This window comes from Bacillus rossius, chromosome 12, assembly GCF_032445375.1.
Source record: "Bacillus rossius redtenbacheri isolate Brsri chromosome 12, Brsri_v3, whole genome shotgun sequence".
NCBI lineage: Eukaryota > Metazoa > Arthropoda > Insecta > Phasmatodea > Bacillidae > Bacillus > Bacillus rossius.
In genome coordinates, this window is record NC_086339.1 from 34,272,695 (window position 1) to 34,286,903 (window position 14,209).

Genomic DNA, 14,209 nt, shown 5'->3' on the forward strand with positions numbered 1-14,209 from the left:
GTTGAAATATTTCTGATGAATTATTTGAGAAAAATTACCTTGTTACTGTTTCTAGCAGTAAAGAATTATGATGAGAGTATACAGACTGCATCTAATAAAATGAAAACAATTTAAGATATGGAGAAATGTGTTATGTGCATGAAAAATAATGAAAATCTGTTAAATTAATGGTGACTTTGAAATGCAAATCATCAATGTAATCACGAGTACATTTAGTAATAAATTTAATAGTCACAAAAATAAATATTGCAAGTTTTAAAAGATGTTACACTCCTAGGATACAAACACTTACCTACAATGAAATATTTTTCACAGTAAATTATTATGTTTATTTGGCTCAGTGGTTTGTACGTAGTTATGGATTACAAGTTTCCAGGTTTAAATCCTGTCACTTAAGAATTATTTTAAGTAGGTACATAAATTTTTACTACATTTTAACACACTAGAGTTATAGTGGATTATATTATTGATGGTTATTTGTTCACATAATTGTTGTAATTACTATTAGCTTGGTCATTTTTTACTAGGTGGTCTTACAACATTTATATATTTTTTACTTGTAACAAAAAATTAATCTTGCAAACACAATCAAGGAGATTAATTACGAACATGTAAATAAAAATTTATATTGATACAAATTAAGTGTATATGTTTGTTTGCATGCTGTTTTTTTTTATATACAAATGTACAATTTTATTCTACACAAATAAAGTTTTGCACATTTAACCTTTGAAACTAGAGGAATGTTACTGTCTACACTTTTAAAAAACCTGCCTCTTTTTCTACCTCTTACAGCAGAAGTTTGGCATTTTGTGGTGAAATTTTTTGTAACTAACAGTTCAAAATATGATTACTACTGTGAACATCTGATCACAAAATAAAAAAAACTATTCTCATGCTCCATCTTCTACCAGTAGTTTAATTTTCTGACAAATTAAAAAAAATATATTTTTTTATTCTAGTTACTCTCGTTCAAAAAAAAATTATGTTTGTCTAAACTGCAAATGATGTTTATGTGATACTGTTTCTCATTAACGGCTTAGTACAATTTTACGTTCCAATGTTAAGAGATGAAATAAAATTACCCAGCGATGTATCATGTAATAAAGACTTTGAACAATGGTCTGTGATATTTGTGTTTTAAGCCACATATTTGCGGACCACTTGTTGGAAAGTATCACAAGGTAGGAATAAAGTGTTTCAGTGTTTTAGGCATGTTTTCTTCCAGAAGAAGTGTTCAGGTAAATCAGAAACTGAGTATGCCTTACTGCCTGCACTATGGTGCGTAAGTAGTGGCCGTAGTGGGAAAGGAGCATATTTAGGAATACCAGCTTGGAAACATGTACCTGCCAAGAATGCCAAAATACCAAAATATTTTTATCATGGTAAATGATCTGGGAGTTTGTTTTGCAATTTTAATTTGAGATTTTATATCAAAATTTAATAGTATATGTGGTAATTTTGGAGACTATTAGTTTTTGGTAAATAAGTGAGTAAGGATTAAAATGAAAGAATTTAAGCAGGGAAATACATATCTTTTATAGAATTAATTACTTTAAAAAAATAATTGTGTTATTATTGTACACTAATAAATCTTTCACTTAGAGCTACCATTTTCAGAATTACAGATCCTAGTTAACCTAGCAAACCTTTCACATAGTGATCATTTACCATGTTACTCAGGAGTTACCATTCTTAAGAATTACAGCTGATGTAAATGGACATGGTTAATAGTAGGCCAGACAGCTTTAGAGTGCAGTTTAATTTTTTTTACTTAAATTAATAATTATAAATGACAGGTCTGTAATAAAATTTTCTATGCAAAATTACTAGCTCACTTAATATTAAATTAATGGTAGGAAGAGGGAGTGGTGACATGGAGTACGTACCACAGGGGAGTGCCATGGGGCCCTTGCTTTTCATAATGAAAGATGTCTGGGAAAGCATGATGAGTAGATTAAAAAAAAAAAAAAAAAGCGGACGGTGAAGAAGGGAGTAGGGGTCTGGGGTTAACTGCTATGACACTAAAGGAGAGAAATAAAAGTCAATGAAAAGGCATCTTCCATGCTGGTGATAACCAGATATGGAATACGCCACAGGAATTTGGGACTCGTACCTAGCGATGGACATTTAAGAGTTATAAAGGTACAATGCAATGTAGTGAGATAAGTGACAAATATCGGAGGAGAAATGATGACGGAAGAAGGAAGATGCATAGACCATCAGTGATGATGATGGAGCTTGTGTGGGACACATTGTAAAGGAGGAGAAAGAAAGAATGGTGAAATAGGTTAAGGTAATTAAAGGGAGGGGATTTTGGAAAGCTCAGAGATAGGTAAAGGGCAGAGGGATCACATGTGGAAGATCCACAGGTTAGAATGCAATGGATTAGACAAAATCATATTACTGCACACAAATATGAAATTTGGTAGTTAAAGGGCCATTAAATATTCTTAGAATATTTTTTGGAGGATAGTCATTACCATAAAACTTGTTATATTGTATGATATTTAATACACTTACAAAGTTTGTTTACTACTGCAAATGAACATAACATGTTGACACTTAAACATCTAGCAAGGAAGCTAAATGTAATATTGAATATAATTACTTATCAATGGTAACAAGCATAAACAAACTAGCATTAAATAACACAATGTTGTGAATATTGCAAGAACAGCACGCATCACAATGTTTGCCAACAACACCAGTTTAGATTTTAAAATACACATTTGAGCCTAATTTACGATTAAATAACTGACAACATAACATAGATTAAATATATTACTAGCAGCAACACGTGATACATTTAACCTGTACATAAATTACATCAGTCTATGTGAATCGGAAAATTTAAGAAAGTGCCATTTAGACACGTGATTAATTTGAATTCCCGCGGCAATATGGTCTAGCATGTACGTCAGACGCGATTGACCAATAACAGTAAAATAGCGGGATGAGACGACCTGGAATCTAATGACCTTGAATAAAAGTATAATTTGGAAATTCGTCGTCCAAGTTTTTTACTGTTTATTAAAGGTATTGTGTGTGTAGACAAAGTTTTAGATTCGAACAGAAACAACGTAAGAAAGTATTTTTTACAAATTATAAATATGTATGTTTTTGTTTTTTATAATCGCGTATTTTCACGTTTTATGTTCTTATCTTAAAAGATGTATTATAATAAAGCCGCTCTTATGAGAGTTAATTATTGTTTCTTGGTTAACAAAAGCTGTTAATTATCAAATATTTTTAATTGTTTATATTCGATTTATTTTTATTTACGCGACGTCATACTGTACGCGTACGAAATACGACTCGATTCGGTTACATAACATAGCATGTGCCATGTCATGCGGTATCAGAAGTAACGAGTAACGATACGAAAGTAACGAGTACTAATTGTTATAGTAACGAATACATACGGGTACACATTTTTTCGTTACTTTTACACCTCTAGTTCAAATGTTTCGCTTCACTCACAGGCCTGCCAGATATGCAGACATTATTTTACCGTTGTGCGCTTGTACGTCACGTTGGAGATACTGCAGACGATATCCAAACTTACATTACATTAACTTTAGAAAACGTGTCCCTAAGAAATGATTGGAAACGGAAAACATTTGCATTAAATTAAATTATAAGGTTATATAATATTCTGTTGATAGTATTAACAAAACACAGTGGTATATAAAATTGAAATAGTAATAAGAAGATCGATTACTTTTACTTAATCGATTAATTTGAATAATTTCCGGTAATGACTCCTTCAAATGATTCGTTCTTTCCGTTCTTCTATGTAGTTCGCATCAATAATCGTAAATCGTTATCCTTTGGAGTATTAGTTACGTCTTTGCGCTTGGCTGGTTATCGTACTCTGCTCGGCTTGGATAGCTGAAATGCCAGAAGTCTAGCTGTATACTTACTGTTAGCTGATGACAATTGTTAGATTATATTATCGTCTAACATTAAAAAGTACTGTTAAATTTCATTTGATTTCATTTTATTTTGTCCAGTAAATACAGTATATATGTTTGCACATCACCGTATTGGACATGTCTATACAATTATTTTACAATTTATTTACAACTGATGTCGTCCGACCGAAGGCCACCCTAAAGCCCGACCTGCAACCGCCAGTATCCGACCCCGTTAACGGAACGCGCCCCTAGCCATGACCCAACCGAGTCAGGCGAGCGCCGAGGAACATAGGTATAATCAACGCCCTTGACTTAATCGGCAATACAAACCGAGTCACGTACATGGTAAATTCAATACACATTAAAGAATATGCCACTTTAAGTTAACAACACCGTGCAACACAAGTGCGACGTAGGAGTGCCCGGGTCACTCACGTGTGGTTTTTTAGTAAAACAACTGTGAGTGCTCCCCTTGCGGCCTTCAGCCTGATTTCAGTAACGTAATATGTAACTTAAATAAAACCGCCCCAAATTATCATTTATCATTCGCCACTGGAGCAGTCATCAAGCGACGAACAGTCTCCGGTGTGACTCTGTTTATTCAAACTTATTTCATACAAACTTGTTACATCTAATTTCTAAAACATATATGTATATTGAGTTAATTATTAAGTTTTATTGTGTGAATTTAGAGCCACTTACATTCTGTTATTAATGTAATTTTTTACGAATAATGGAACTTTAGAAACTCTGGCGCGACAGGATGCTCACGATTTGAGTCGCCGTATGCTGCACTGCCCCGCGTATGCGTTGTGCGGGGAGTGTTATGTTGACGCGGCTGGGATAGGCCCTACACCGGAAAAGGACCGGGCGCACACGGGGAGTAATTAAAAAAGGTTTCGAAGTTTGACTATAGTTACCAGATGGAAGTTCAGTGAAGACAAAGGATGGTGTACTCTCCCCCTCAACCTCGACTCTGGCGTGAGGATGTAACTTTAGTGATGGCGCGTCAGAGCGCCGAGTGTATAATGACAGTGTACTTTATGTAGGGAAATCGTGTGAATGTAATTGCAAGTGTAACTACTACGTTATTAAACGTCCACTCCGCACACTCCGTGCGCGACGTGTAAACGATAGTGCAAAACCGTGTACGTTATTTGCAAACCTCCCCAATCCAGTTAGGGATCAGCGTCCTATGCTGTGTAGGGCCAGTGGTACAGCAGGCATTAGGGACCCCTAACATCATGACCACCGCCGCCGTTCCTAGTGGGCCTCGCAGGGGCCTTCGGACCTTACGACCCACCTCGTGGCTAACCACCGCATTAGCCTGGCGCCCTCCCGGACACGTTTCCCCTCAAGAAAACAGCCTTTCCGCTAGGAACAACGCTGAGTCTCGAACACGAGAACCCGGGCGACGGCACAACAAATAATTAATTTTCACATTATAAAAAAAAATTACAGATTGCCATTATAAATAACAAATTTGTAAAATAAAATGTACTAATATTTAAAATACATTTTGCTAAAAATTATAAAATAATCATCTTATATGGCATATCTAGTATCAAAGGTTAATGTATAGTTAGTTCATAGAGAGGTCTATATCTCAAAGTTAATAAATACCTATAAATAAATGAAAAATCATTGCAAACATAATGTAGTTTAAAAGTAAATAAACAGTTTTTAACTGCCCACTGTAACTCGTTTCGTCACAAGGTGATAAATATAACATTCTTGCGATTAAATTTCTAGCAGACATAGAAATATTATTAAACACAGGCAAAAAATCAGTGCCAGGTGTTCTCCTGGGAGATTTTAACTTTGATGTATTAAAAATTAACTCGCAACGAGATGTTGAAATAACTTTGATAGACTCATATAATTACTATTTATGTAACAAAACATTACCAACAAGGATTATAATGTTGTGTATAGGCTATTTTGATATTGATAACCATACGGATACATGTTGTTGTTGTTGATGTATATACGTTGTACATTCTATGTATAGTCCCCCAGCATGAGCTTTCAGCTCTTTGGGACTGCCGTCGTCCGGGGTCTCGGGCTCGAGTCCCGGTGCGGTTCCTAGCGGGAGTGGCTGTTGCAAATGTAATGAGTCCGGGTGGGCGCCAGACTAGCTCTGATGCTAGTCGGTAGTTGGGTCGTGGGGTCGATTGCCCTGCGTGGCCCACTAGGACCGTCGGCGGTGTTGCGTGGGTTTAAGGAATTCCCTACTCGGCGGTGGTTGGGGATAGCAGGTTTAAAGAAGCGTACGCTGAAATGAGGTAATAAATGACGTGCGTCATTTATTCAGTCGACGGTGGCTTTGGTGTAGCTTTGTTGGCTACACGCCACGTCGTACAACAGGTGACGTCACAAGATACAAAAAACTACACAATTACACGCAACTAAGTCTGAAAGTCACTTAATAAACGTGGCACAGGTTTACAAAAGAAATGTCGCACGGAGGTGCGTTACGCAAGTTTATGAATGTTACGTGGAGAGATGCGTTGCACAAGTTTACAAAAGAAATGTTACACGTGGATGCGTTACACAAGTTTATGAATGTTACGTGGAGAGACGCGTTTCACAAGTTTACAAAAGAAATGTTACACGAGGGTGCGTTGCACAAGTTTACAAAAGAAAATGTTACACGAGGGTGCGTTGCACAAGTTTACAAAGAAATGTTACAAAGTCACTAATTATTCCGTATTATCGTGTCCCTAGGCGTTTCTGAGCCTGGCTGCTCAACGAGGGGTGAGGGTGATTGGAGGCGGCCAATCCCGTAAATCTGCGTATCGAGGCGGTGCTAGCGTCCACGGCAGTGGAGCGCGGACCGCAGCTAAATTCGCTCAAAAGTTCCCTTACGGGGAGTGTCAGTGCCGGAGCGACTGAGTTTAACCAAAGTTCTGTCCTCGGGAGACGGCCCGTACCGGATAATGAACCTACCCCGCGGACCAAGTGTGGTGCAGGGGGGGGGTTTAGATTTATGCGGCCGGATTAGGTCCTGGACCGAAAAAACTGGACCGGGTACACACGGAGAGATTATTAAAAAGGGGTTTTAAGAATGACTATATTTACCAGAAGTGAACTCGGTGTGGACAAAGGATGATGTCTCTCCGTGGGACATGCGTCCGCCCCGGTCCACGAGTCGCGCTGTACTGGCGACATGTCATGGCGTCCGGCCGAGGCTCGGTGGCCCTCGCGCCAGGGTTGACCTCATTACGTTAGTTTTTAGTGTGACATGTTAAATAAGAGAATTTAATGATGTTAAATTCTTACATTAATTATTAAAGCTGAATCAAGACCACTCGTCCCTTCTACAAATTGAAGTTATTATATTTAAGAATTATTGTATTTTAAATTTTACGTCACACCAGCGACTGTTCGTCTCTTGCCGGATTGCTCTGGTGGGGGTAATGACGCAACACAAGGTTTGAATAATTATGTCATAAGGTCTGATTGACTAATCCAGGCAGAAGGCCGCAAGGGGAACACTCACACACGTATTGCCGTAGTAACACACGTGAGTGCCCGGGCACTCTTACGTCGCACTTCCGTTAACCAACTTCAAATTAATACGTAACACTGTTTAATAATCTATGTTTGTTTTTTAACGTGGTTGGTTGTGATGACAGTCTGTTTATTTTGGGGGGGCCGGGTTCTACCTTGGTTGCTGGTGGCTCGCCTGACTCGGGTGGGCCATGGCTAGGGGCGCGTTCCGTTAGCGGGGGTGAATACTGGCGGTTGCGGTCGGGCTTTAGGGTGGCCTTCGGTCGGACGACGTCAGGACAAGTTGCAATAAAGTTAAAAAAAAATGGTAATACAAAATTGCAATTTAGAATAAAAATAAAAATAAATAAATGAAGGGTTTCACAAAGCCAGACACCTACATTAAACATTGTAGGCTTAACCTATTAGTTCCTTACTCGACCCTTCAATCCAAAGAATTCTTGAAATGTGCCTAACAAATTTACAGTTACTTCTTTTTCCCTCACAATAATGTTGCTATAAGCCTACGGTTGCATATAATAACATTCTATCTGCGGTAATTACTTACAAGAGGCCTGAGGCATTAAAACAAACTTTAGAAAAATTATATTTTCGTTTAAATTACTATTCAACAATTTTATGTTTTGAATAAAATATTTTCCGCATTTTGTTATTTTATTTGTGGAAAAGGTGTGATGCAATAATTTTAACGAAATGACTTCATGGTTTTTTTTTCACGTTTTTTGAGCCAGAAGTCAGGAGAGTATTCTTTATTTTTGAAGTGCCGCTGCAGGACGACTGTATTTTGTTTCTAAACTGTGTTCTTCCCCTCGTGTTTAGCATTTATTCTCCCTCCCTTCCCCTCCTGATTCGGTTCCTTCCCCTACGCACATGAGTACGAGCTCTAAAGTAGGTTATATTTTGAGATCCATTTCGTAACTTCCAGCTTCTTCGACGAGCTCTTGATTAGACAAGACATAGGTCTTTAAGGCTAGGCAACGGTCGCGAGTTTTGTATCAGATGCATGGACTGCACTTAGAGTAAGTAGCGACTGGGCTGTTCGGTTAAGTTTTCATGGCTTAGAAATTAATTTAAAGTAAATATAATAGTTTTATGCATCTGTTTGTCTGTGAATTAAATTACGACGGGTTCAGTTAACTTTGGAAGTTAAGCTGGAAAGTTTTGGTTGAATGCCATCACTGCGATCAGTATTATGAATTATTTCCTATAGTCACTTAAGTTGTGTAATATGTATTTTCTGGAACAGACTCGAGTATTTCATGTAATCGCTTATTTATTGGGGCTTTGAATTATGTTAGTTTAGTTGTTGTTACATTTAGTTCGCTTAGGACAGACAGTACAATACAGGCCTGGTTGATGATAGTTCAGTCTTTATGATAGACACTTTGTGTCACGAGATTGGTAATGTATTTATTTAATCTTGCAATGTTTATGTTACTATTCATGGGTCCGCCATCTTTGTGTCGCATTTCCGTTCAACGACTTCCGTTATATTTTCATGAAATTACTCCGAAGAAATGCCCTATACCTAGACTCATCAAAAATGCGCGAACCACATTGTTGTTCTTTCGTTATCTAAAGTGTTCAACTACGGAATGACTGATGCGGAAATGCATGCTAGTGCTTTAGAAAAAGTAATGGACTGTGATTAGAATAGATTACGGAAACCAGCTAGTCTTCAGTGCTTCAAGCGGCAGAGTATGTAACTAGCACGCGGCAAGGGAAGAACTCGAGAGCCCAACCAACGTCCGATAGGGGAGGTAGCACACTGGCGGCGAAGCGGTGGGAGAACTCTGGTGGCAGATCGCGCAGTTAGTTCGTGGCAGGAGGGCGACTTCTGGCGGCGGCTCGCTGGCAGACAGGCGCGCCAGTCGAGATGTACAAGTCGACCAGCATCACCCCGAGCAGCAGCAACGAGAGGTGAGTGTTCCTAGCAGATCGCACTCATCTACAGTGCCCACATTTGCTTGGCCATGGCCCCCACAAGGATGGGGCTGAGCGGACCCCGAGCCCAGCCTAATTTTATTTTTCTGTAACTATCTTCATTTTTATGCCAGTGTGTGAAATAACTATACATACTCGCCGTGGTTATTTTAAAGTAAAAATAAGTTTAAACATATACCTTAGCTTGGACTTAAAAAAAAATAGTAATAATCATAATTATATCCTGTATTTTTCAGGATAAATAACATTCTAAAAAGAGTTTAGGTGAGAAATAACCATGCAATTATAATGTAGCACGTGACTTTCAGATTGGGGGGGGGGGGGGGGGGGGGGTCCGTCTCCGATCCAGGGTGCAGCGCCCGTAATCGAATGTGGGGGCCATATGCTTGACCAATCAGTGTAGAAAAAACGTAAGCGGTGTAATATTGTTGTTTTTTTCTTTGTGAACTAAGCGTTGAGACTTAACCCCACTTTTTATATTTAAAATGTTTTAAAACGTATTATATCGTCACATATTTACATTTCATCACCCCCAAAATAGATCTCTGCAAACACCAAACATAAATGAAGTGTTATATACAAAAAAATTTGTGTTCCTACTTTATCTCGTTAGTTAATAACCTGCAAAAGGAGCTCCTTTTGCAGGTAATTAACTAACGAGATAAAGTAGGAACACCAAAATGTCTGTATTAAAAATAAATAAATTTTTAGAAAAATACTCCTAAAATAACATGAAATAATCTTATATCATTCGGATTCCATCAAAATGGTTTAAAATTCTTTTTAAATATATAATTTGAGGGAATGCCTATTTTTATGAGTACTTGTAAACGTTTACTTGTTTTTTCCCCTCTTTTTTTTAGAACTATTCTTGAATATTTACTTACTCACTATGAATTATGGTTTTCCGATATCAGTGCCACCAAATATAGAAATAAAATCTATTGTAATCTATTTTAGCTACGGATCTAATATGTGCCGAAAACCCAAAAATAAAGTGATTTTACTTAGTGTTGCTCCAAGAAAATTTCAGCATAATAAAGAAAATAACATGTAAAATATCTGTTTGACATTACTTTTTCATGCAGTAATGTGTCAATATATATATATATATATATATATATATATATATATATATTAGGCTTTGTTACATTAGCTTTAGCACGCGCACAATACAGATGCGCGGAGTGAATGTACACAAGCACAGAGCAGCAGTCACATGGGGCACAGCACACACGCACAGAGAAACAACACGCTCGGGGCGCGCAGAAAGTTACCGAACTTCAAGCTGCGCGTCGATATCTGTTTGCGGTCAGTTGTTTTCAACACGTCAGCGGCATAGACTAACTGACGGTTGTTTTGATGTGTGAGTTTTAAAAATATTGAGCGGAAATAATTCGAACAGTATATTTATTTGTGAAGAAATTCCTAAAGTTAAACATTAAAGTTAAACACAAAATTTTGGGATTAAATGCTTGAATTTATATAAACAACTGCGTCTGTAAATAAAAGCTGACATAATTCCAACATTTTGAACTGAAAATTTCGTCAGAAGTAAATGAGGGAAATATCTGAATGTTTCAAACAGCTGTGTTTCTTGTTAATATTAGCTTCTACTTCTTTTGCTGTGCGTGTGCAAATGTGCTATTTATATGCTGTTTTCTTGCTATCACGAATGTAGCATAGGCTTAAATCGATAGGTACTGCTGAAACTCCAACCAATTAGCGAATGTAGTAACATGGCAGTTTTAACTTTTCTGGTTTAGTTGTGTTATTTTAGTGATCATCATGTGCTGCTGTAAAAGTTAATGCAAATATACAAATTTTGTTTACGCTAACCAAGAATTTTTTTTGAGTACTGATTTAAAAATATGTATGTACATGTATATACATATTTGCGTGTGTATGCATGCATGTATGTATCTATGGATGTAGGTATGGATGGATGGATGCATGCATGCATCCTGAAGCCTATGTATACATGCATGTTTGTATGTAATCATCCATGTAGGTACGTATTATTTATGTAATATTTTCTATGTATAAATTACATTTGAAAATGCTACACAAATAACATGAAAGCTTTGCTAATGCTTGCAAATTTTTTAAAAATATTTTCCATTGCAATATGCTAATACATTACGCTATATTAGATAACTAATAGTATAATTCCTTATATCTTACTACCAAAAATTTGTTATGAAACTTCACTCTTCTCGTCGTCATTATGACAAGGCATGAATCACAGACTTACTGACACAAAACGGAAAATTTTTATGGATTTGGAAGTTGTCCTTAGTAAATCATTCGATAGACAAGGACCAAAGTTAGAAATCCAGGAACGAAAAACTGTCTGACTGCGAGGACTCTTAATTGAAAATTACGAGAAAAACTTTTTGGGGCGTTTATTTTTTTTGACATTCTTAGGATGTTCTTAGGTGAGCATTTATGAAACAACAAATATACATACCTAAATAGTTTAAATCTCATTACATCCTTCTGTTATTTCCTTAGGAAGTCCACAGGCACAAAATACCCCTATTGTCCACCAAAGATAAATTTTGGATACCCATGGCAATTCTCGAGTTGGCTGGTTATGGTTGTGTGTATATGTACAAAACATGAATCTAGGCATTGCGCTTATTTATAATCTTCAACAGTTAAACCTATCTTCTAAAGATTAAGATCGGAATGGGAAAAACCTTGCACTGCTGTGGTTTGTTCACACATTACCGGGTCGTCGCTGTAGAGCCTCGCACACAGCAACTGTCCCTTCCCGCTTACTCGTGTTTCTTGTATTAAGACACCGCGCACTGCCCCACACGTACAACGTGTTGCCCAACGGGGCCCAACATTTAAAATTCGATTTTATTTTGTGTAAAATCTCATTGTACAACATATAGTACATTTAATGTTAATTTAACACTAAAAAAACTCATTTCTCCCCCCTTCAAAACACTTAACAATCGTTATTTTCAAACATATTAGTTTATAACTCTAGAGTAAGTAGTTCAGTTTTACGGAGGTCAAACTCAAACACTTCGGGCTTGAGGGCGCAGAAGGGATTCCAGCCCCTTTTCCCTTCCTTATCTTGGGGGAAGGGGGGGGGGGATATTTTAGAGGACCTATAAATATATGTGTGTCTTAAAATTGTAAGATATGGCGTATGATGTCCAATCCAGAGGTCCGAGCGGTCATGGTTCGAATCACCTCGCTTCCAATGTGTTTTGTATTTAAAAAAAAACTAATTTAATATGTAGGTAGGGGTCATAAAAACACTGGTAGGTAATATATCATCGACCTTATGTGCACGAGACAGAGCGATGCTGGCACACTCTTGGAACAAACAGCAGAAACAAAAATGGTGGACATTACGCCATTCAATATGGTGACCTCCAGCAGAACTAAAAAAATACAATATGGTGGCTGTGATGTCATCCAAAATGGTGACCTCCATCAGACGAAAACAAGATGCGGCTGCATCATCATCCAAGATGGTGGGCTCCAGCGGACACAAACAAAATGGTGTGTGTGACATCAGAATCCAAGATGGCGGACATAATGTGATAATTTCAAAATGGCGAAAGATTCTACCGTAACGAAAACTCCAACAATTTGGAGTGAGGCGCTCGATGATGATGATGTCATCTTAACGAAAAGTGCAATGTTTAGGAGTTGGGTACTCGATGATGAAGTCATCACAACGAAAAGTGCAATATGAATGAATGAGGTTTCTATTCCAAAATGGCTGAAAGTTATGGAAAACAAGATGGCAGAATCCAAGATGACCGCTGAGCTCATGGTAAAGGTCCAGGTGAGGTCGAAGGTCAGTGTCAAGGTCATCCAAGATGGCCGTCGTGATGTCATAATGCAAGATGGCCGTCGACAATCCCAAATCTCGCTCCGGCTCCAGCCACAGGATTTCCTGTTATATTAGGCCTACTTCTATTCTGGTTAGTCACATTCGAAATCTTCCTCAGTGACGATAGGAAATAATATAATATGATGTAGGCTATTATCAAACAATGCCACAAACTTTCGTATTGGCACACCACATACAACAACATACACAAACATAACTCGTGTTTTCTTTCTGCTGAATACACGGATACTTGTGTCTGCCCTTTAAAAGTTATTTTGACGTTTTTGACTTTGGCAGGCGTCTGCCGCTGTAGAATATATGCATCTTAAAAGTGTTGAATGATTCTCGAGGGATCGTGACGTGATGGACACGTGGCGGACATTCCAGAAAAGGCTGCCGAGACACGCACAAGCCACGATCCGTGCTTGGTCAGTTTATTGCTTGTGAGAAGGCGCGTTCCGTTTCGGCGCTCGTGAGCGGCCTGGGAAAGAAGCCGAGGACTTTGTCGTGCTACGAGATAATGCTCTTGTGTGCTGAGAGGGACAGTGAACTGACATGCGATGATTAGCTGGTGTTTGCTCGGAGAAAGCGTGTGGACAGGAGAGCTATCATGTGAGTTGTTGAAGTCTGGCAGGGCCTCGGTACTTGGTGTGGCGTCGAGATTGTTGTTAAGAAGAGTCGAGTGACGCATTTTTATATACGGTTGAACAGTTTGAAAAACAAGGCATATTATATGACCTTCGATCTCAGATCCTAATTTTTCAACGTTACAGCAAAAAAAAAAAAAAAAAAAAAAAAGCCATATTAGTGATAAAAATGATTTGAAACAAAATAATATTTATTGTTATTTAAAATAGAGACTTTAAAAGAGATTAATGTTATTTAATTACAGATTTACCAATATTGTAACATAAACTAAGCCATATTAATGATAAAAAATATTTCAAAAATTCATTCATTTTTAATTTAT

The 14,209-nt window shown here is 37.6% G+C and overlaps 1 protein-coding gene across 2 annotated transcripts in view; it reads left to right on the forward strand.

Annotated features, from left to right (window-relative positions):
* Positions 1-9,130: 9,130 nt before the first annotated feature.
* LOC134537822 (prestin-like) overlaps positions 9,131-14,209 on the forward strand; it is a 63,694-nt gene continuing 58,615 nt past the window's right edge. The window contains exon 1 of one of the 2 annotated variants that reach the window (XM_063378669.1): positions 9,131-9,353. In XM_063378669.1, the coding sequence (XP_063234739.1) occupies positions 9,310-9,353 (44 nt within the window). In that variant the 5' untranslated portion in view covers positions 9,131-9,309. The remainder of the gene's footprint in view (positions 9,354-14,209) is intronic. The other variant, XM_063378670.1, reaches the window with a different exon arrangement.